Source organism: Bidens hawaiensis, unplaced genomic scaffold, assembly GCF_021521415.1.
Source record: "Bidens hawaiensis isolate Kalapana, Puna unplaced genomic scaffold, B.hawaiensis_p1.1 tig00013426_1, whole genome shotgun sequence".
Taxonomy (NCBI): Eukaryota; Viridiplantae; Streptophyta; class Magnoliopsida; order Asterales; family Asteraceae; genus Bidens; species Bidens hawaiensis.
The window spans coordinates 604046-628043 of record NW_027492138.1 but is presented as its reverse complement, the minus strand read 5'-3'; the positions used below and the strand labels follow the sequence as shown (position 1 = coordinate 628043).

Sequence of the window (23998 nt, the reverse complement as noted above, 5' to 3'; positions counted from 1 at the left end):
CTAACTGGCTTGTGTAATTTTAAGTTAAAATTAAAGTCGACTCAACTTGAAATCAGTTCGTGAACAATCGTAATTATGAGTTCAAAATGTAAGATATAGTCTTTAAACTTGTTATAATTGTCGTGTTCTTTATATTCCATTTCCAACGAATTTGTTTGTATCATTCGTGTGTTAGTCTTCCATTGCACCACTTCATTCCTTATAATATTCAACCCCAAAAGTGGCATATACAACATGCGACGAGGGTTCACGTATTATATAACATTTTAATGGTGTACATGATAAACCCCTCATGCTAACTATTCGAAATAAAACCCCTAGACCATATCGCAGATTATAAACATTTATCATCAAAAAAGAATATGTAATATTTCATATTCTAGTTTCATCTTAATCAAATCTCGATTTTCATTTGTCGATTATGTTGGAAACCAACAATTACATGCTTTCTATTTCCAGTTTATATTTTGTAATAATAAAACATCGGATATAGTGGTCATCCATTTCACAACTAAGCAATGACTTTCCCATAAGATTATTGATAACTTTTGAAGATAAAAGTATGCTCTCATGTAGGGATCTTACCACATGTTGTCATGAGATGTGATAATTAGTGACCATCCATCATCATGAATGAATTATAATAAACTAATAATAAAATGCTCTTTTTCCTTTTTAATAATTTAAATTGACCTTTTCAAAAGACATTTTTTTATGACATGTAGGCTCAAGTTAGATGTACCATAATGCTTTGTTGAAAAGTGGAGGTAAGGTAGAAGTTATATTACTTATCGTTTACGTATAGTAGTCCCATTTTATTAAATTATCTTAGGTTATACTTACTGGGCAGCAATTCCAGGCGAGAAAAGACGATAAAGAGAACTGAAATTATCAAAACGAAAACTGCCCACATCAAAGTTCAAACCAACGTCAAACTCCCTCAACATCTTAAACAACAAAGCTTTAACCCAACACGCAAAGACAAATGCTTGTTAAACCTTCAGATCCATATAAATATATAGTAAACCCAAGAAAACGAACACAATTTTCACAACTGCACTTTTCGCAACTCAAGAATCATCCATTTTCTCATGGCGGTCAAACATTCATACATCATCACATCATTTTTGTTTTTAACTTCTAAAGATATACATACATAACGCTTGAGTCTGATAATAATTATAATACTTTAAATATGGTATTTTATGGTCAAACATGTATCACAATTTAAACATCAAAATCATAAATAAAAGTAACAAACATTAGAATTACAATGAGTCAAGCTCTAAGTCTATACACAAGTCTAATAAGCTTATATACACAACCTTCTTTTAAAAGACATATTTGTAATAATCCATAATATAATGGTTCAACCAAAACTAATAAAAACTCAATTTGATATTATTATTATTATTATTATTTTAATAAATGATTATTAAGCTGGTGATAGAGTGATAAAGAAGAAACTTGTTGTTCCATGTGGCCCATGTTCGATATTCCTTATCCTGTCATTTTGTTTCGGTAACACCGGGTGAATATGGGAGCCCCGGCGAGTGAATTCTTGAACTAAACGGGATTAACAGGATTAGCCCATTTGAATAATTGGTTGCATTAGAAAACAAAAATAAAATGATTTTAATAAGAGTGTATGGTAACCACTAACCACCGATACATACAGCTCCGTTGTTTATCTTCTTCATTCGTGCGCACTTCTTCCTTCCAAAAGTCTCTCCCATCAATTCACCTTCTTATTATTTCTCTCTCTACAATTTCCACTCATCAACCGTCAAAGCTATGGTAATAATCTCTCCAAACAAACAACTGTTTTACTTCCGTTGACTTGTTCATTTTGCTTATTAATCGTTTTATTATTATAATCTGTTAACCTGAATTGCGTTGAATTAGAAGCTGTTTTGAGTTATTTTGGTGATTAAGTGTTTGATTTTGATGTGTGATTATTATTATTGATGAATTTTGAAGCCCTGGCGTTGTAAATTATTCGATAGATCCGGATTTGTTTTTGAGATGCCGAGTTTTGGATTTGGATAACCGAACTGAATTCAATCGAATAAATCGGTTTAATCGGATAACAGATTAAATTTGGTTCGGTTTCTAACTGTTTTCGAATTGTGAATTCTGTTTTCAGCTTGGTTACCAGTTTCAGTTGAATAAGCTGAATAATAATCGGTTTAATCGGATAACCTTTGGTATAGTTAGACACATTTATAATTCGGATTACAAATTCACAATATGCTCAAGTGTTTACTAATCGCTAAATTACAATCTGTTCGAGTGTTTCTGTCTATATGCGTTAAAGTGTGTATCGTATGGTGTTATGGATCCAGATTTGTTTTTGAGATGTTGTGTTTTGGATTTGGATCTGATTAACGGTGGGGTTTTGACTTTTGAGAGTAAAGTTTGTAGTTCTTGTTTGATTGGTAGCTTAGAAGGTTAATCTGATAATATCACATGTTTAATTGATAGCTATCAAAATTATGCTGTTTGGATCCAGATTTGAAAGATTCAGATATAGCTTTATTATTCTTGTAATTTTTAAATTTTTGCTCAAATGTTCCCTTGAAAACAAAGTTTTGTTCAATGACAATGTGATTTTGTACAATTGGAAGTTCAAACTTCAAACCATTCTTTCTGTTCAATTGGTGTATACTGTAGTTCAACCTACACAGGAGATACTAGATAGATCTTAACTTGTTTGAAATTTAACTTGTGTGGTTAACATTGTTGATGAATTTCATGAGGCATGATTTAAAATTCATGAATACTCGTTATAACTTTTAAGATGGAAGAATTTGTTATAAAGATGCACATCTTATGAACATTATGGCATTAAAAATTTCAACTTGTTGTATGTTTTTGCCTCAGTCAAGTAATGTATGCTTGCCTATGCACACAAGTTAACAACAGTTTGTTAACACAATAACACCGAAAGTTTGTGTACATGAGTTACTTTTTATCTTTATACCTATAGTCTAAGTATTGCAGTTATCATATACCAAAACTGGTTCATAGGTCAAATTTTCAGACATTTGATTCATTCGTGTTTGGTAGTGCTTGATTATTTTGTCATAGGCTAGTCCTTTAATAGCAAGGGACTTTGAGTGGGAAGTTGGAACCCTAAGTTAGTATTCGTGTTATTTTTAACTAAACTAACATGTGCTATAATTAATATTTTTTTTCATTATCTGCCATATGATTTCGTGTAGGCTAACGCTGCATCTGGTATGGCTGTGCATGATGAATGCAAACTAAAGTTTTTGGATCTGAAGGCAAAAAGAACATTCCGTTTTATAGTTTTCAAGATTGAGGAGAAACAAAAGGAAGTGATAGTGGAAAAAGTTGGTGAGCCAACTCAAAGCCATGAAGATTTAGTTGCATCACTACCTACTGATGAATGCAGATATGCTGTCTTTGACTATGACTTTGTTACCAAAGAGAATTGCCAAAAAAGCAGGATCTTTTTCATTGCATGGTAAGTACAAGATATTGAAATCAACTTTATACATTTTTCAAGAAGTGGATAAAATGGGTAGATTGGGTAGTTTGGGTAATGGGTTCAGGTCAAACATGAAACTTTATGCTTTAAAAATATGGATAATGTTTAAGGAGACCACCTGACTATTTGATTTTTTTTTTCTATAGGGTTATTCAACTATTGAAACTAGTTAATACTCAATAGGTTACACAAATATGTATCTGTTTATGTTGGATTGTTGGATGTGCATATTAACTGAAAACCGAATCGTATATGTAACCTGAAAAAGGGAACTGAATTGTGAGGTTTTCGGTTCGGTCTCTAACTGTACCCAATTGTGAATTTGGTTTATCAGTTCCAGAAATCTTGCTTATTTGGATAACCTAAGTGAATAATAACCGGTTTAATCAGATAACCGAACTGAATAATCAGTTGAATTCGGTTGGGTTAGACACATTCAAAATCAGATCGGCTCGGTTAGGGGGAAAAATCTGAACCGAATAAATCAGTTTAATCCGTTAAATTTGGTTTGATTAGACACATTTTTTAATTTGGATTGGTTCGGTTTTTCGGTTATGGCCATAAAAAATTCAAAACTGATATCTGAATTGATAAGCATATTAATTATACTAGCGTGACTTAAAACACCAATATGATCATACTCATGTTATATAACGAAATCTTTCTAAATATTTCAACTGTTTTATGATTTTTTTCGTGTCACATAATAGAAAAAGAGCAACCAGGGTAATTTTTATTTTATTTTTAAGCTTGGTTCGTCATGGAGCTTATATTTTTTTGCCTGATTTAGCAGTTAGCACAAACAAATAGTTTGCTCATTTTGCATTATCTTTTAAAAATAACTTGGACAACTTTCCTCTTATTTACTGTTTTCTATTTAGTGCTTTTGACTGACCTGTTTGTGATTAAACATAACCAAATGAACGGTTTGAAATCGTTGTTTATGTATATCATAAAAAACATCACGTTCTGAATACATTTATATGAATTTATGAAGGTCTCCTGATACTGCAAAGGTGAGAAACAAGATGATTTACGCGAGCTCAAAGGATCGATTCAAGAGGGAACTTGATGGGATCCAGGTGGAGCTTCAAGCAACAGACCCCACCGAGATGGACCTTGATGTTTTCAAAAGCCGGGCCAATTAAATCAAAATGGATTTTATTATTATTATGATCAAAAGGGAGATGTTGATAGCTTGTGGGGTATGTGTTCCTGTTAAGCTGTCTATGATGATATGTTTCTGGTTTGTGTTTGAAGTGGTACTTTCAGTTATGTTGGTACTTTTTTGACCTTTTTTTTTTGGTTTTGGTTTTGGGTTTGGGTTTGGGTTTGGGTTACCTAAGTTGCCAAATTCAGTTATCCTTGGCAATTATTTTGGTATGTTGAAAACTTATGACAGGGATGTTAATGATATTTTACCTTTTGGTTTGTTCTATGACTTTATAAGATGGTTGGAAGATATAATTTACTACTGTACATATAAGAAAACTATAGATAATAACATCATCTTGAAGTTGGTCCAATTTCAGTTGATATGGAAATAAATTTGTTATTTTTGTAGTAAAACTCAATTTGTTACCATCATAATATTTGTGTATGCATATTTCTTTCGTATTTATAGTTTCATTTTATATGGTGAACTCTTATATAACAAAGCATTACATAATGATCAATTATAGTGAAGTATTTAGTAACTATCATTATTTAGTTTTCCAATCTATCTTACATAATGCAACACTTTTTATTTTTGAAACATATTTATTAACATTTTAACAATCTCATTGTTTGTTCAAACATAATTCAGTATTTAATAAAGTATAATAAGACTAAAGTCTTGTAATAACACCAGGGGTGCAAACAGAAACAATGGCAATTTAACATTTGGATTGGGTTCCCAGTTAGTAGACCAGGTTAGAAATAAAATGTTTTGCTGACATGAGATGTGAATCGTATTTGGTGACCGACCCGACTATCCAAAACATATATATCTGTTTAACCGAACCAAAGAATTTTTAAAGATTTTTTTTGTTTCCTTTTGTCATTCGTAATAGGATGGATAATCAATAGTAACATTGACTTTTGGCGTTTATATTTCTAACTTTCTTGGGTTAAAAAAGTTATACAAACCAGCAAGTACATCCCATACTCATGTATTACCTAACATGTACCCGACTGACTGGTGTCGCCTAACATCCGTCTTCATCATAAGCACTAGCAAATATTTAACAAACTTAATCAGGATTTAGTTGAAGACGTTAAAGATCATAGCGTTGTTACACTCAGTACATTCAATTTATCTGATTCAATTTGGCTTCATCTAAGCTAAGTTAAACCAATATCCAAGAACTATAACTTATCTTCAATGCAAACATCTAACCGCGGTTACAATCAGTTACAGTATCAGTAATAACCTCTTAAGCACAACTTAGGCCTTTGGGTATACACTACGTTCTTTAACTCAACACACATCACATACTTTACCCAATTGGCCATTTCACTTCACCTCATTTAAAAAAATTGTTTAACCCCCATTAACCTCTCTTAATTTATTGTAACAGTGGTTATTAAATTATTGTGTGTTAACATTTCAACTCATATTGCATTTTAACACTTTTAACACATGCATTAAAGTATACCCTGTTCCTTAAAACGACTATCCGTTTCATGGTTAAAAACTTAAAATCACCAAAAGAACAATCTTTCAACAATTGACAGCATTTCAGACAAACAAATAGACATTTCACTACTGAGGCATTTCATCAAACACATTGTGTGCATTACCAAATCAATCAAAAAAATAAACATACACTAATCAATTCACCCCCAAAATCACACACTAAACAAAATTCATATAATATAATTCAACTCAATATCAAAAGCCAAATTCATTTCATTAAAAACATCAATTAAACACCATAACCCTAAGCCAGGGTTCACAAACTCAACAAACCCTAAACATAACTACTTCAACTTCAACATCTACTTCAAACCCTTAACCCCCAAACCCATACAAGGTCCTTCCTTGTCTCTTCAACGCATAAACCACATCCATAGCCGTCACAGTCTTCCTGCGAGCATGCTCGGTGTAGGTAACTGCATCTCTGATCACATTCTCCAAGAATATCTTCAACACCCCACGTGTCTCCTCATATATCAACCCACTGATACGCTTCACACCGCCTCTGCGAGCCAGTCTTCGGATTGCAGGCTTCGTGATACCCTGAATGTTGTCTCGGAGTACCTTACGGTGTCGTTTTGCTCCGCCCTTGCCTAACCCTTTGCCTCCCTTACCTCTGCCAGACATTTTTGAATTGAATTGGATGAGATTTGTGATTAGGGTTTGGTGAATTTGGGGAAAGTGGTGGTTTAGTTTTTATAGGTGGTGGGTGGGAAGGTGGATTTCAAAGTTTCTGGGGGATTTGTGTGGAGAGGTTGAAAGTTATTGGGAGACGTTGATTAAGTTTAATCGAACGGTGAGTACACGCTTTTGGATCGTGATCCGTGTCGTGTGTTTCTGTTGAGGCCAATACGATTTAAAAGTGGATTTAACTTTCAATAATAGTGAAAAAATATTTATGATTTACTTTCCGTCTATAGATTTGAATTGGCTCATGGAAGAAAATACGTTGTAATTGGAATAAAACTTTCTAAAATAATTGTTTTAGTTAAGATAGTCCCATTTTATTTTGTAATAATGACTTTCAGTTTCAGCTTATTTAGATCACTCAACTTTCAATAAATTTCTAATACTATATTTTTCTTTACTTTTGTATTATATGTTTATGCTTTATAGATAACTCAAACGCCATTCAAACCAACATTTTTTTTATTTTTATCAGCAAATATATCATTTACAATTATATAGTAGTTGTTCCTCTCGTTTTACAACGCAATTTTAAAGTTAAGTGACATAATTGAGATTAATTGAAAGTTGATTGACTTAATTGAAATAAAACAAAATATGAGTGACTTAATTGGTAGTTTGGAACAAACTTGAAACTTAGTTACTATTTTATAGTGACTTCCCTAATCGTTATATAACACATGATGCCGACACATTAACCATGGGTAAGGGTGTGAATTTATGAGATGGCATGAATCTATTACGAAATTTATGTTGACTATGATATTAACAAGTTCGAATTTGTTTTCGGGTCAAACAAGTGAACCCGTTTAGCTAAATGAGTTGTCAAAAAACAATGACTAAAGGTAGTGTGTGGTATATAGGGAAATGGGGTGAATGAAAAAATAATGTTTGATTAATTAATAGAATGAAATCACATGTTACCTCATCCATTGTATTCCCTCTAAATCATCGCAAATTCATTCAATTCAACCTCTTTTTTTCATTTCATTCTCTCTTTCGCCTTACATCACCTCTACTACCAACGACCATCGCTGTCGCCACCCACAACCACCGTCGTCATCCACCACAATCGTCATCGCCACCCACCACCATTTCATTCCAAGCAAACAAGGAAATGAAATGATAATGTTCCATTTCATTAGTTCTATTATTCTGGTACCTCATCTATATACCAAACAGACTTCAAGATAAAACACAGTGCCACCCACGTTTAAGTGAAGTATAGTAGTGAGTTGATGACTAACTTGACCACTTTATGCATCTTATTATTATTTGGTTTCAACCCGTTAAACAACTAGATGTATCCTTGAAGCGTTTTTTAATTACCCATCATTGACATATGTTAACATGGATGTGTTTACGTAGCTTGCTAGTACACTAATCAAGTATAATTATACAAATGCTAGCAAATTCAAATCTAGTAGTGATCATCTCTTATTCAATTGAATTCCAATCATTTGTTGTCTTTTAACTCTTTATTTCATGCAACTAAACACTTGTAATAGTCAATCCAAGAACCATACTTCAATCTTGATCACAATCAACTCGAATTGATACCATTCAGTAACTCTTATTGGTTTTACATTCATAATCACATGCTGATTGTTTTGATTGTAGATTTTTCTACGTCTTTGCATAAACCGGTAAACGTCTACCAATATATTGTTACAAATTTTATACATTAACAGTGATTAATCTATGGTTTTATATTTAGGAATGTTTTAGAAAGAGAGTGCTAATGGTTATAAGGTGTGATGCAAATGTGTTATTAGTCATGAGGTTGAGGGTTCGAGTCACATGATGAACAAAAAGTGTAAATTTAGAAGTAGGGTAAAAACAAATAAAAAATTGGTTGTAGTTTGTACAAGTTTTGAATCCCAATTACTTGTACGATTTGCAAGGCTATACACTGCAGGGGTGTTTAAGGCGAGTGCCAAAGCCACGTCACTCAATAACACATGTTAAACCACAACACAAGGGGGGCCCATCCCTTTTTTCATCTTTCTTGCTAACCCGCTAACGTGATTTTGGCTAAATTTAAGTAATGTTTATCCGCTAACAATCAACCAATCAATTTTTTTCTTTCTTTATTTTCTCCACCTCATAACTAGCTAGTTAAACCTATTAACTCACAATGACCAATTTAGTGGTTGGGCTAGTTAAAACCTAACTCATGTTACATGGTGCTTTAACTAGTACATGTTGATTAGCCTACAACTCATAGCATATGTTTAATAACTCATGCACGCTACATTTAGAGATGAGCAATAAAACCAATTTAGGCCCGGTAAACTAGTTTCTAACCGACCAAATGACACAAAAAACGGTTTAACCGATTCCAACCCTACCTTACCCAACTGTTTAGATACCTAAACGGTTTCAAACCATACCAATTTTTATTGTGTGTAAATATAGTTCAACAAATCTAATTTATGATCCCAACCATTTATCCTGAAACCAATTTTGACCAAATCGATTTGATTTACAACCTAAACCATAACCCTATTTATGCAACTCTAGTTACAATGTACATGAATCCCCCCCCCCCCCCCTCCTCCCACATTCCCTCACTGTGTTCCCGGGTTTCATTTAAAGGAGGAAAGCGAAGGAAAATGAGGGATGTAAAAAATATGTTGTGTTCCCGAGTTTCATTTAGAAGAGAAAAGTGAAGGAAAATGAGGGATGTAAAAAATATGTTGTGTTCCCGAGTTTCATTAAAAAAAAAGAGGGGAAAGATGAGTAAAATAAAAGAATTTGTATATTTTAAAATTGAAAAGATTTGGAAGGAAAATAAATCAAAAAGAAAGAGGAGATGCCAAAAGAAAATATAAGAAAATAAAACTCTCTTTTCCTTGTCTTTCTTTTCATAAATGAACTCGGGAGCACAACGTAAAAGTCTAAAAACCTTGGGCCACAAAATACGAAACCGAAACTGAATCTCTACCCAAAACTGATATATAAAGAACCCGATTTGTTCACTTGAAGTTTAAACTTACATGGCCTATGTAGAGGTGCTCAAAAAACCCAAACCCGAAATAGTTTATCTATACCCGTAGGTTACGAATAGGGTATGCATTTTAGTACCAAAATGTGTACCCGAACCGGACCAGATTTATACCTGGTAATACCCAAAAACTGGAATCGGGTTTTTCCAATGCCTAAAACTGGGGTTTTCAAATACAGAACCCGACTCCATACATGAAACCGGGTATTTGAAATACCCAATTTGTGCACCTCTAGGCCTGTGGGCTCCAAAAATACAAGCCCATTTATAACCAAAACAAGAAGCCCAAATCCATCATATATAGATGACACATCACAACAACTGAGTCGCCACACAACACATCGCAAACACAAAGAAAATGAGGAAGTTCGATCCATGGCCCGTATTCTTCAAGAGAGAGTTCAACCGTAACTGGCCTTTCCTCGTTGGATTCGCCATCACCGGCACCATCATCACCAAATTCTCCCTAGGCCTTACCGGTACATATCTATTTCTTCATTTCCTTTGATTTAGCTTAATTCATTCATTGCTTTTAATACTAATTGTTGTGTAATTTCAGAGGAGGATAGGAAGAACTCGGTCTTTGCTCAAAGGCACAAGAAGTATGACGCCAGATCCCTAAATTATATTATTATTATTTTTAAACCCTAGATCTGACTGTTTGAATTTTGTTCTGATTTGTTGCTTATTTATTTATTTAATGTGTATTGTTGTGTGATTATACGTGGATTCAGGATATTTTAATGGCGAATTAGGTTTTTTTTTTCTAGAAATGGAGGATAATGAATAAATGTATTTTTTGTGTATTTTAATGAAATTTATGCATTGATTAGTTGTTGAGTTAGGAGTGCCATGCCTCTCTTGAGATCGGCTTGCTAAAAGCTCAAATTGATCCGTGCTTAAATGAGCTCGAGCTGGCTCACGAGCTTGAAACGACACACGAGCTGAGTTTGAGATTGAGCGAGGTCGGCTTATTTACACCTCTAATGATGTTTGAGTCTGCAGTTCTTGTGATTATGTGATTTAGAATAGAAACCGATATTAGTTTGTTTGAAAAGTTAACCATTGGTGTAGCCGTGTAGTATGTTTTCATATATTTGGGATATGCTATTTTTATAATGACAAGGCTTAGGATACATGAAATGTTTTGTTTGGATATGTGTTGAAAACATAGTCATAGTTGTAGCGTGTTGCATCGATTGGGCATGTGATATCCTATGTTGACCTAGTTTTAGGATACATGAAGTTATTTGTGTGGATGTTTGGCGCGTTTCATTTATTGGGCATATGATATCTTTTGATGACAAGATTTAGGATTTGTCTAGTACTGTTATAAGTTGTATGTTCAGTATGCACTTCTTGATCATTATGAAAATTAGGATATAAAGCAACATGAAATTTATTGTATGAGAATGTCTTGAAAAGATAATCATAGATTTAGTATGTTTCATATATTGGGCATATGATATCATATAATAACAATATCTAGGTTATCGCTACTCTACGATTCTTGGTAATATGCAACAAAGGATGTAAAACATTATGAAGTTATTTGTTTGGGCATGCATTGAAATGCTAATCTTAGGTGTGCTTTGTTTCATTTGTTTGACATGATATTCTATGATGACATGATTTAGGATTTTTCTAGTCATGTTTTTGTTGATTCTTTGTAGTATGTAATTCTTGTTGATTATGCAACTTATGATAGAAAACAGCATGCAAATATTTGTTTGGATGTGTCTTGAAAATCTATCATAGGTGTAGTATGTTCTATGTATAGGGCATATGATATCTTATAATAACAAGCTGTATATCTGTATGATGTTTGTATAGTGTACAAGTTTTGGTTATTATGCAACCTAGGATAGAAAAGAACATGAAATTATTGTTTGGACATGTCTTGAAATGCTAATTATAGATTTATAGGTGTGGTTTGTTTCATCTATTGGGCATATGATATCATATGTTGATAAGTTTTTTGATTTGTCTAGTTTTATTCTTACAAGTTTCATGTGTTTTGCAGTTGAATAGCTCAATGCGGGTGGATTTTGCAGCAATGATTTAAGTATGGAAACATTGCTTCTTCTTATTGTCTTTAATGCGAATAAAACATTAACATGAAAGTTTCATTTTGAATATGCATCGTATCACGTTTCTTTTATTCCAATGCATGAATTGAGACGGTTGTTTGATTGATGGTTTTTATGCTTTTAATCACTCTGAGAGTACGCTTTATAAGTTTGATGACCGAGTTCTGAAGATGAACCGATTTGTGCGTGACCTTGGTTGTTTTCTTTATCAACTATTTAGAAGTTATTGATGGGTTCAAATAATTTCTTTACTTTTCACTAGGTGATCCAAGAACTTTTTAATCTCATCATCATGATGAAAAACATCATTTTTTCCCCATTATAATAGGTCAAATATGATTTTAAAAGATGAATTAACAATTTTAAAATAAAATGGTTTAGTAGCCTGTATTCGTTAAATGATGGCAGGCTTTTATGCCGTTCTTTTCTAAGTGAGATGAATTGAGCTCAACTCTTCACGTTATTACAAATATCAAAAGATCACATACACAGAAGATGAACAAAAGACGAGTTGTTCATGTATGGAAACGCTATGGGTAAATCATCTTCGGAGACATGTTTTGAAAAACTCGTCTATAATCAGACTTACGGTCATCTTGACATACCTCATTCTACCATATGAATCTTCCTGATTCATATAACTGGACAATTTGCACTAAAAATATATCACATCTATACCCTGCACAAAGACTCAATGGTTTGAATTACTAATTGCGACATAACTGTTTGAGCTTTCATTTCATTGCTTCTGGTTTTGTAACACCCTAAACGTATCTCACATTAGTCATGGATAATAAAAATTCCTAGTTAATAAGTAATGCCCCGCCTCAAATATCACCAACGCGTTATGAGCTTAATACTAGTGAATGAGAGGAGAACTCCACATACCACAATTAGGATAGGTGACTTACTAGGAAGTTTACACTTGAACAATCACAAAAAAATCTGTGAGTTCTTCATGGATAAAATGAACAATACTAATAGTACAAGAGACCAGATGTTAAATGCTTACTCTCACGTTATCATCAATCATGAAAGGGCACAAGCTTATGACAAGGCTTAACAATTATTTGTGATACCATGATCATTCTAGGTGCGGGGAACACAAAACATCAGTGACAAGTCTTTGTGTTAGTATGATCATCATTCTAGGTGTGGGGAACACAACATTCAAGCACTGCAATGGTAAACTTGTAAAAATGATTTATTACAATTTAAGTTGTAATAATTACTTTACAAGGAATAGGGGTGGGCAAATAACAGAATTGACCACAATGTAACCAAATTAATTGATGTAATCGAACCAAGTTAACTGAGTCAAACATTTAATCGATGATTTTGTTAAGCCATAACCAATGAATTGAATTATTATGGTTCACTTTCAGTTTTAATGTGTGGCATAACGGCCCGAAATGATTACACATAAGTATATTCAAAATATGTGATGATGATTTTCATCTCGATTTTCCATTTTGTAGGTATATACTATTATGTTAACCACACATATAAGAGGTATTAAGCTATGAGTTAAAACTCCAAACCTTGTTCACATTGCCTATACTTTAATTATATTTATGTAACTGAAATTATTTTTTTATGTGAAAAATATGAAAGACTAATACTATAAAATACATAAGACTTGCATCTTTTATCAGGTAACCAAAATTATATGATATTTTCTAACAAAAAAAAAAGCAAACAAAAAACAAACTAAAAAAGTAGCCAAAGCCGTACACGGACTACTAATTAAGCATCATGCCGACTTCCAACACAAATCATAAAACACTTGAAATTTGTAGATCGTTTAATGATTAGTTCAATAGAAGTCAACGCACAACAAATTGAAATCCGATAATAAAATAAGAATTCTATAAAATTATTTTCCTTTCTTTGTGAAAATGTATAACTATGAAAAGGGTATATGGATTGCAATTTTAAATGGATACAGCATAAAAATGAGAATTTCAACGAAATTAAATGATATTTTTTCAACGAGTATATGTATTATAGTAATTGATTATATAAGAAATTAATCAAATAAAAAAGGAACGTCAAATAGACAAGGGACTCATTATAAATTATAAGTCGGATAAAGAACATTGAAATTGCTTACAAATAATTTTTTATCCGACCCAACCCAACTTGTTTGAACCACACTTCATAGTTACAAGTTCATTTCTTGCTTGACATGCATGCCCTACTTCTATGACACTTTACCCAAGTCCCATATCGTCCAAAGTCCACAGAAATATCGATACACGATAAATGTTTGAAATTATTACCGACTCATTTTGAGCACATAAGACGTGGGATGAGAGATCTACACATTAAAGTGTGCATGAACGGGACTAAGGACGAGTAACATTTTACAAAGTTTTTACTAAGTGACAGAAAACAAATTTTTTTTTTTGAGTAAAAAAATACATTGCTACACCTCTAAGAAAGGCTTTTTGACTTTTTCTTAAGAATTATGTTGAATAAGATGGCAACTATAAGTTCATCCATAGTAAAATGATGAAAGGTGAACAAGTTTATATGCAAATGATTAACATTGGATCCTTAGTGGTACATAATAATTATCACTAAAACTTTCAAACATAAACATGATTGCTTTACAACTTATTAAAAGTCCAATCATCATACACTTAAAGCAAGGTCCCATTGGCCATTTCTATCTTCAGTTTCATCACAGTTGAGCTACATTACATTTTCAAAATGAAGACACTACACATTCTATCTCATCTCCTCTTAATTTGCCTCTTGTTATTGCCATACAAAGGTTATGCAGCTAAACCAGGTATATATACAACCTTTTCTTTTTTTTACTTTTATGATTAAGTTCTACTCCACTTTCTTGACTCATTTTCCTTTCTCTTTTATGGGCGTCATTTTTAAAGGCACTTAAATGATTTTCCGTGTAATATTCGACTCCTTGTCCCAACTAATATTGTTGGTTTTACAAACGGTGAGATCACCCATATACACTAAACTATCTAATACTTCTTTCATTCACAACCAATACGTTCACGTTGATGGGCATTTGAGGCATGATATTCTTATAAACTCATCATCTTTCTTGTCCACGACAAAAGTATGACCTTTGAAGTCAAACTATCGCAACTACTAAAAATGAGAATTAACACAATGTACTACTTTAGTTATTGAACGACTTATTTGGGTTGTATTTAATCTCAGACAGTTCATCAAATGATCTAGAACAATAAACTTCAGCTAAAAAGGGCTCATATCGATTTTGGATGAAAAAGTTAAAAGTCATATATTTTTGTTTTTAATGTGTATTTTCTGAAACATTTTTTTTTTACAAAATTAGCTTATTAGTGTAATAATATCTTTCGTAATAGTAACGCGAAATTTTAACAAGTGTTTGCAAATTCCTCGAATTCAATTTCAACTGACTCATTTCTCCTAACACTTTATTATCAGATAACTTGATTCCCCAATCCAGTTGTCACCTCTAGCAATTATGTTAAACGTTTTAGCAAGTTTAGCTTCTAAAATTGCTTCTTCACCTTTTTTATAGCTTATTTCGACGTTCAGGCAGCTCGACATAACTCAAAGCCAGGCAACATATACGGCTCTACTCCACAGGTACTTATCGCTAAATAGGTCAATTTGGTTGAATGAGTAAACTTAACAGAAATTACTTAATATGAAAATGGGCTGGTTTAACGGACCCGTCGAGTCAAACTTTTTAATCATATACAAAACAACCATTACTAGGTCCATTTTGACCCATTATCCAACCCACCATTTTGCTGAGTAAACTGTTTATGTCATCTTGCAGGAAGTGAAGAAGGTTTACAAACAGCCATCTGGACCAAATCCGGCGGGGAATAATCGTCCCCCTTCAAACAGATGAATTGATTCACGATGCGTTTCCTCCATGAAATAACTAAAATAACTTATAATATTTTCTGAAGGGAGGAAGTTAGAGAAACTGAGCCCATTCTATTGTATAAAGATGATATATGATGATCGAGGTTATCTATTTCCTAGTTATAAAATCTAAGTAAGATAGCATTGGTGGGTTAGGCCATTCATTGCCTCTATTGTAATAAGCATTTAGGCAGTTTCTCATGGTTCTAATAAGTTCTATACAAACAATAATATCTAATGTTCTTGTTTTGGTTAATGTGACAATCCTTTACCTAAAAAACTCATTGGACCTCACCAATACTCTGCTAACCAATGAAATTAGATATAACACAACTTGTGTGGCTCAAGCCTTAGGTGACCTTCAAAGCCAAGTGGAAATTGGATTCAAATCTAATAAGTATTCATTCCATTGTCAGGGTTGCAAACGAGCCGAGCTTTTTCGAGCTCGAGCATCAAATAAAGCTCGTTTAGTTACCAAGCCCGTACTCGAGCCTTGTATAGGAAGGCTCACTAAGGCTCCTCAAGCCTTAATGAACCTTGTGTATTTTTTAAGTTTCTCTCTTTTGGACTTCCATGTAGCGAAACTTTGGTTCGTTTAAGATACTACACAAGCTCGAGCTGAGTTTAAGCTCATTTAAAGTTTTCCTTAAAATATATAAAAATAAGGAGAGACGTATATAAATTAATTGACAGAGAAAATGAGCCGAGCCAAGCCCGAGTATGAAAATACAAGTCATGAGCCGAGTTCGAGCTTTAGAAAAATTGCTCGAAACGAGCTCTCACTCTCGCTCGCATAAGTCAACACGACCCGAGCCCGAGCTCAGGTCGGTTTGTTTACACCCCTAATGGTCATGCAGGAATTGAACGAGTATTATTATTAGTTCATAAATGTGTGTGAATTTTCTATGTATAACTAAGACAAATGAAATATCATAGAGATTCATTCAAGCCTTAAATAAGATTACAACAGAATATATATTTAGCTAAAGTAATTCATATATTTTAAGAAGATATAGAATGGAAAGATAGCTATCATTTCATAAAATAAGAGAAACAAACTTTTTTCATTCTCTTCTCTGATTCCATTATACCAAAATATACCTAACAAACATGATATGTTGGCAGTAGACAGCTATATATTAACTAAAAATATGGATTTTACGAAATAGATGTTTCAAAAATATCTAGACACGAATTTTGTATCATACCGAACGTTTTTTCTTTGATCTCTTACTCCTCCTTGGTCCAGAATCCGGAACTTGTTTCGTGGTACTTGAAGCATATGCCTCCTCCAGAACCTCCTGAATATTTGAAAATTATTAATCACACTATTTTTGAGTCTATAATTACATAAAAATAAAGGACAAAATCATGAAATGATAACCAAGTTTCAATATTGCTCTAATAAAGTCGCCCACACTCTCTTTTTTTTTCCAACTACAAAGACCACTCAAAGTTTCATTATTGTCCAATTTCTATAAATGTCCTTTTTTTAAAAATTGACTTAAAATGAAAATTATATGAAACTTTAGCTATTTAGCGATTTCTTTTTCAAGTTCCTTTAAATTGAACAATTTTGAAACTTGGGTTATTATTTAGTGAGTATTTGTTTTCAATATTACTTTCTACTTCAAGTTAAATTTAAAAAAAAGAATCACCAATTGGTAACCAAGATTAATATATGTTCCGTTTAGCTAAACCGGGTGACTAAAACATTTTAAAAAATAAAAATAATTACCGTTGTCTTCGTTTCTTCATCTGTTTCATCTTCATCTTCAGATGTAGATGCCAAAACTTGAACATCTTGGGCAGGAAGTGCCTTATTTGATTTTCTTTTCTCCTCTTCTTTTAGCTGTTTAAACCTATCACATTTTAATACCAAATTATTTCTAACTACTAAATGTAATCAATATAACCAACTACCAACCGTGGTACAATTTCCATATCATTGAATAAAAAAGATGATAATATCAAATGCATACTTCTAAAAGTTTAAAATTTCATAAAATCACCCTTTCAACACGATAAAAATATCAAATTCACGCATTATATGGTAAATAAATTAGAACAAGTTACAACCGTTTGTTTCAATGAATAAACGAAGAGAATCTTATCAGTTGTGATGATTCACAAGTTGTTTTGCTATTATAAGCAATTAGCAAATGCTTTTTTTCCATTTATTATGAAATGGATAAATGTGATATTGCTAGTGTTTTGAAAGAAAAAAATATGAAATAAAAATATTTGTAAAAAAAGTCGAAGGAAAACTAACCTAGCTCCAGACTCAGTTGGTTGAGAAGATGATCTTACTGCACGGCCCGCACTTATTATTCCGCTTGCATTCTCATTCACAACAGGTTTTGCACCTCCCATTTTCCTTAGCCATACTTGTTGAGCAGTGCTGAGCACATTGTTTGTGAACCTTAATTCATAACAAAAAATAATTTCATAAAATTATACAACTGTGTCAATAAACATCAATCATCATCATCATCATCATCATCATCATCATCATCATCGTGATATTCTTTTGTGAACAATCTATAAGGAACCACTTAACATTATTGTCACGATATCCATACAATGAGTTCACATCACATAGCGGATTGTAAATATTAATCACAATGAAACACAACTGCAATAATTTATGTTAAAAATGGTTTTCAATTAAACATAAGCAACTTCAAAACGTGTTAGATATATAGGTGAACTCAGTTTTTGTAAATAAATTGACTTTCCACAAGTCCAAAGGTAAGTCAAGAAACCATCCTAAAAACCACACCACAATGGTATCTTCCACTGTTAAAGTTTGTATATCAACACGATATTATCATGTGAATAATTGAAAAGATAGAATGCAAAAGAAACATTCCTGTCATTGAAGAGTATCTCCATTATGGGTGTAAACAAGCCGAGCCATTTAAGAGCTACTTGAAATTAGCTCGTTAAAAACTCGATTCTAGCCAGCTTAAACGAGCTTGAGCTTGATTTTTTATTGAGGCTCATTATTAAACGAGCCTGAGCTTGAGCCCAAGCCCAAGCTTCACGTATCGAGTTCAAGCCGGGTGGCAAGCCTAAACAAGCATTTTATTTAATATATTAAATATATATTTATTAAAACGAGCAAAACTCGAGCCTAGATTACACCCCTGATATCCACTACAAATAAATGGGAAAAAAAATTAAATTCACATTAAATGATTTGAGATTATGACCTTTTAAAAAACATTAAAGTAGATAACGCTGCATTTGGTATGGGATTATTTTGGTTATATTAGTATGTGACGATAAACAAAAATAACAATAGTTTTTTATTGTTTAAGCAAGTCAAAACTGACCAGTAAATTGATAATCCTGATGGAACGGACAAAGAGAAGTATCCAATCATGAGGGGAAGGAACTTGAAGACAAGAAGTGTGTTTTTCTGAGTTGGATCATCAGTCTGTCAAAAACAGGACAGTTAAAAGAATGTGAGAACTCGTTTAAATATAAAATAAAATACTAAATAAAAAGATAGGTTCATACTTGGGGTGGTTTCATAATTTCCATTGATACATATTGAGAAAGGACAAGAAGTACAGGTAAAACAAGGTAGGCTGCTGTGTCATGCCAGCCTAGAGGTGGATGGCCATCCTGCCAATAAAAGAAGGAATGAAATAAGCACTATTTAAACAACTGTTTAAATATACCTTATTGTAAAATGTATTGGTTTTATGTTACTAAATTCTATATGTTTTAGAAAACTTACACAAAGTTCTTAGTTGTGAATAACGTATTTCAGGAACTACAAAGTATGTGGGACTTTGCTTTAAATACGAAAATGGTGATAGTAGACAAAGTGAGACGATATTGACTTTCTTAGTCAAACCGAAATCTGAACTCAAAATCTGATTAGAATCATATACTGTATACCTTTGGAGACAAACTGAATCATTATCTTTGTAACACTGATTCACAATTTGAAGATCTAAGAAAAGTAGTGAATCAGTTTGTTTCACACGTTGCTCACGAATACTTAGTTTTTCACTGTGTGTCTATAATATTATGCACACTATGATGCTGAAAGAATTTTTATTACCACAAATGGAAAAAGCCAAGAAATTCCTGATCCACTTTGCCGAGCAGCAATTGTTGTGGGGCCTCCCAAAGAAGGAATCCAGAAAAATCCCTCTGTAAACAGTCCCTTAACAACAAGTAAAGTTGCATAAATCAGCAATTATTTCACTTCCTTTTAATCAACTAATCAAATGCATTGATATTGGAAATTATTAGTAATGTGAAAAAAGATAAATACAGATTAAAACTTTAGTAAATATTGATAATTTTAACTTTATATACCTCATTTGCGACATTTGAAAGAGCTTGATACAAGCCAATCCATACCGGTATTGTGGCCAAAGTAGGTAAACATCCTGACATTAAATAAAATTGAAGTTTGTACATATTAACAATGGTAGTAATTAATCCGTTCAAAGTAAATAATAATGTAAGTAATACATAAAGATAACATGCTGATTTGGTTCAAGGACATGGCTTGGGTAAAACATAAACACAAACGGATCTAGGTGTTTTAAATTCAATTCTAAGTTAATGTTTTCCTTAACCAATGAGCAAAATTAAAATGTTGAAATTTACATACTGATGCCACTTTTAATTAGTGCACACACACACACACTTGCATTATATTATAGTGCATGAGAACAACAATATGATGAAACTCTTTTGAGTCTTCAACTAAAGTGCAATTATTAACCGTGATACGAACCTGCCAAAGGATTAACCCCTGCCTTTGTATACAACCGTGATGTCTCAAGTTGTATTTTTTCCTGAAAGAATACCAGTATCGTCAAACACACATATATACGTATACATATAGACATATATACATGCACATGCAAATAAGTTGGTCCCCCTTCATATTGTAGTTGTCCATACAACATCATGGTTGTATATTTAAAAGTGGTCCACTGATCTTTTTAAAGGTTGAATTGTCATGTGTTAACTGCTAAGTCAATGCTGGACAACCAGAAATTGCTATATTAAATTGTGTTACTATTTGTTATATCAGTCATGTTCATCAAGGAAGTACTTGGTCTTTCTTACCCTAATTTCAGCCTATAGCATATTTCCAGATGATAAACAAAATTTTCGGTCGAAAGTTGAGTTTATTATTATCGCACTAAAATCATTTTCCAACTCGGGTAAACTAATTTTGATAAATCAGGCCCCTATTCAAATCTTCGACCTAAGTTCTCCATTAAACCCTAATATATAACAAAATCAAGTTGTGCCTAACATTTCTAATAAAAATAAAAATGAACATAAGAGCTTTGTTACATGGTACGTTCACGTTTGCATACAACATCAATCTTATGTTAAGTGTAAAATACAAGACTGTATTTTGAAATGTCACACCTGATTTCCTGCATATCTTTGCTGAATTGCTTTGATCTTTGGCTGCAGGTTTTGCATTGCTAGAGTGGACTCAACCTTTTAACGAGTAAAGTCATCAAACAATTCATGTAAGAGTGAGAAAAAGAATATATACTTTAGTATCAGAAAGCAGAGAGACAAATATCCCTACAATATAAATAGATATTTGAGAGGATAGTCACCTGTTGCTTTGTCAATGGCAATGTTGCAATTTTAACAATAACTGTAAGCAATATAATTGCAAATCCATAGGAATATGGCACATGAACTGCAGATAGTCCATCCTTTAATACCTGGCAACAATAGTGCAAGTTAAGATCAACATAATTTGACAAAATTGAAACACTTAGAAGATAAAACATCTGTTCCAATTAACAGTTAAAATCTGTGCTAATCAAAACTGAATCAATCTTTTATCCTATATGATCTTGTACACTAACAGATACATAACTTGGTAAAGTGTTGGTTGGATGCGCCTTTAGGAGCTAATTATCTGATAATTATGAAGCAATTCATATAGTAATCATCAAACTGTTTAGAGATCAATTTACCTGTTCCATACAGCTCTCAACAAAAGCGATTAGCAAACCTAGAGGTGTAAACGAGTCGAGAAAAGCCCGAGCTCGAGTAGGCTCGTTTAAATTACAGAGAGATCAAGCTCGGCTCGTTACAAGCTCTATTTCTAAAGCTAGAGCTCAGCTCGTGAGTTGTTTTTCAAGCTCGAACTCAGCTTGTTTGTTATTTATTAATCAATTTTTTTCTACTTATAACTAATTTTATATATGTTTTTTAACTATAAATTTAAATACAACATGATATATATTCTTTTGAATTTTTTTCTCAAACTTTTATATATAATAACAGTTCTTCATATGCTAAGCATCATAAATAAAAACTATACAAATAATAGGCTCGCTTAGGCTCACAAGCCTGCTCGAGCTTTTTTGCGAGCCGAGCTCAAGTACCTTGCAAACGGCTTGGCTCGTTTGCGCCCCTAAATCACCTAATTACACTTCCTTTAACCTAATTCTACTCCTATCTCAATTTATGCTTACTTCTTCAATCAAAAATTCAAACTATCATCTAATCACAACTAATTATCAATACCTAATGATCCATATCACTACACCTAACTATCAAACCAATAAACACAAAACATCTTCACAAACTACCTTCAAAACAACTTCCATAGCATCCGATATAAATCCGAACCATCCGCCTGACTTCTGCACCGTCACAGCAGCCGAATCACCCGTACCAGTAGCCGCAGCGTCAACCGCAACCGCCGCATCAGCTAACGTGTACAAAACACTCTCCGCACGGCTCGCAATCGCCGCGAAATCAACCGTCAATCCGCCGCCGTGAAACGGCGGTGGCGTCGGAACTCCGTTGAAGCTGAACTTAACTTTAGTCGATATAAGCTTAGTCCTCGGAGAGAATCCTCTGTAGCGAGATAGTGAAGGTAACGGTGTGCCGGTAAATGAGAAAGAAGATGATATGAGAGATTTAGCCATTGTTGTTAGGGTTTTGACGGTTATTGTATGTATAATAATATCTCTGCAATTTCACCTCACTTGCTCATTTGTGTGTGTGGAGAAGATGAATTGAGAGTGCGTGTTGTGTTATCCGGGTTGGTTTTTTTTGTGATGAGAGATGATAGTAATGATAATAATATTAATAATAATAGCCAGTAAGATTATGACACGTCACCTTTCGCAAAAAGATTGGAGAATCTAACACACAATCCGTTTATATTTTTCCGTTGATTTTTATTTTTTAAATAAACTCAGCTTAAGAGAAATGTTAACCTCCCAAAACTTTGGACACAAATAATTCAATAACATAAAATAAATAATATTTTCAAGGTTTTGTTAATAAAAGTACTTCTAGCGTAAGAGACCTACCGCATCTACTAACTAGAGTAATTTGTTCTATCTTTCTAGTGAAGCTCTCGTAAGTAGTATCATATGATGATGTTGGGACCATAATGAATGAAAGAAGCCACACGTAAAGAAGACAATTGATATCATCATAATAACCATTGTGTTAGTTTTTTATCAGCATCAAAATAACCTTGTGATGAAACTTGAAAGATATTTAGAAGACAACCTTAAAGATAACCATTGTTACATAGTCCCACTATTTTGGAATGAAATAGTTGTATTAGTTGTAAAATGATACGTGTAATTGTGTATGAAACAAAGCATAAAAAGGACAAGTCCGGTGCACAAAACTCTTGCATGCGCAAGGTTTGGAGTGTCGTGCCGAGTTGAGCATGATGTTCGCATCCTTCCCTTGCATTTCTGTAAGAGAGTGTCCCCGTGACAAACTCGGTCCAAAATTTCTTTTTATCAAAATCCATTTATTATTATGAGTCACTATCCAACAAATTTGATAATATACGGTTGGTTGTCAATGAGCTTTCCTAAACTAGTACCATAAAGTTTGTGCGGTTAGTTTTTTGAATCATTGCACACCCGGCCTTATTTGAGCAACATTAATCAGTAGTCCATGTTCGTCTTAAAAAATATTGATTATAGAGTTGTACAGCACAAGATTTAACCGTTGATGGATTCAAATTGTAATAACCTTAACAGTTGAAATTTGAATGTCAACATAAATAGAAGGGAAAATCCCCAAATTGTCCACTTTTCCTCTTCAAGTCAAGGTTTTGTCTACACCCATGAAAA

General features: G+C 33.0%; 5 protein-coding genes across 5 annotated transcripts; 3 read left to right on the top strand and 2 right to left on the bottom strand.

Annotated features, from left to right (window-relative positions):
* Positions 1–1690: 1690 nt before the first annotated feature.
* LOC143544095 (actin-depolymerizing factor 2) lies at positions 1691–4949 on the top strand. The gene is made up of 3 exons (XM_077036254.1): positions 1691–1797; positions 3225–3490; positions 4512–4949. The coding sequence occupies exons 1-3, from the start codon at positions 1795–1797 to the stop codon at positions 4660–4662; spliced, it is 420 nt and encodes a 139-aa protein (XP_076892369.1). The 5' UTR covers positions 1691–1794; the 3' UTR covers positions 4663–4949.
* A 1560-nt stretch (positions 4950–6509) lies between these two features.
* On the bottom strand, positions 6510–6821 carry LOC143544037 (histone H4). The gene has a single exon (XM_077036215.1). It carries the CDS (start codon positions 6819–6821, stop codon positions 6510–6512), a length of 312 nt encoding a protein of 103 aa, XP_076892330.1.
* A 3356-nt stretch (positions 6822–10177) lies between these two features.
* LOC143544061 (ATP synthase small subunit 6, mitochondrial-like) lies at positions 10178–12111 on the top strand. The gene is made up of 3 exons (XM_077036228.1): positions 10178–10367; positions 10448–10490; positions 11912–12111. The coding sequence occupies exons 1-3, from the start codon at positions 10247–10249 to the stop codon at positions 11913–11915; spliced, it is 168 nt and encodes a 55-aa protein (XP_076892343.1). The 5' UTR covers positions 10178–10246; the 3' UTR covers positions 11916–12111.
* Positions 12112–14655: 2544 nt separating this feature from the next.
* LOC143544060 (CLAVATA3/ESR (CLE)-related protein 46-like) lies at positions 14656–15961 on the top strand. Its single transcript, XM_077036227.1, has 3 exons — positions 14656–14775; positions 15520–15587; positions 15784–15961. Exons 1-3 carry the CDS (start codon positions 14694–14696, stop codon positions 15856–15858), a joined length of 225 nt encoding a protein of 74 aa, XP_076892342.1. The 5' UTR covers positions 14656–14693; the 3' UTR covers positions 15859–15961.
* Positions 15962–16890: 929 nt separating this feature from the next.
* Positions 16891–22991, bottom strand: LOC143544094 (inner membrane protein PPF-1, chloroplastic-like). Its single transcript, XM_077036253.1, has 11 exons — positions 22481–22991; positions 21491–21601; positions 21291–21365; positions 20641–20701; positions 20214–20287; positions 19954–20058; positions 19401–19508; positions 19214–19317; positions 18148–18297; positions 17614–17737; positions 16891–17176 (listed from the first exon to the last, which is right to left on the bottom strand). The coding sequence occupies exons 1-11, from the start codon at positions 22820–22822 to the stop codon at positions 17078–17080; spliced, it is 1353 nt and encodes a 450-aa protein (XP_076892368.1). The 5' UTR covers positions 22823–22991; the 3' UTR covers positions 16891–17077.
* Positions 22992–23998: the final 1007 nt, after the last annotated feature.

Coding starts and splice junctions, on each gene's coding strand:
- LOC143544094 (XM_077036253.1), bottom strand. CDS start 22,822: ATGGCTAAATCTCTCATATCATCTTCTTTCTCATTTACCGGCACACCG. Junction 21,602..22,480: donor CTATGGAAGTTGTTTTGAAG/GTAGTTTGTGAA, acceptor TATTGTTGCCAG/GTATTAAAGGATGGACTATC. Junction 21,366..21,490: donor TGCCATTGACAAAGCAACAG/GTGACTATCCTC, acceptor ACTCGTTAAAAG/GTTGAGTCCACTCTAGCAAT.
- LOC143544061 (XM_077036228.1), top strand. CDS start 10,247: ATGAGGAAGTTCGATCCATGGCCCGTATTCTTCAAGAGAGAGTTCAAC. Junction 10,368..10,447: donor ATTCTCCCTAGGCCTTACCG/GTACATATCTAT, acceptor GTGTAATTTCAG/AGGAGGATAGGAAGAACTCG.
- LOC143544037 (XM_077036215.1), bottom strand. CDS start 6,821: ATGTCTGGCAGAGGTAAGGGAGGCAAAGGGTTAGGCAAGGGCGGAGCA.
- LOC143544095 (XM_077036254.1), top strand. Junction 3,491..4,511: donor AGGATCTTTTTCATTGCATG/GTAAGTACAAGA, acceptor GAATTTATGAAG/GTCTCCTGATACTGCAAAGG.
- LOC143544060 (XM_077036227.1), top strand. CDS start 14,694: ATGAAGACACTACACATTCTATCTCATCTCCTCTTAATTTGCCTCTTG. Junction 14,776..15,519: donor AGGTTATGCAGCTAAACCAG/GTATATATACAA, acceptor CCTTTTTTATAG/CTTATTTCGACGTTCAGGCA. Junction 15,588..15,783: donor TATACGGCTCTACTCCACAG/GTACTTATCGCT, acceptor GTCATCTTGCAG/GAAGTGAAGAAGGTTTACAA.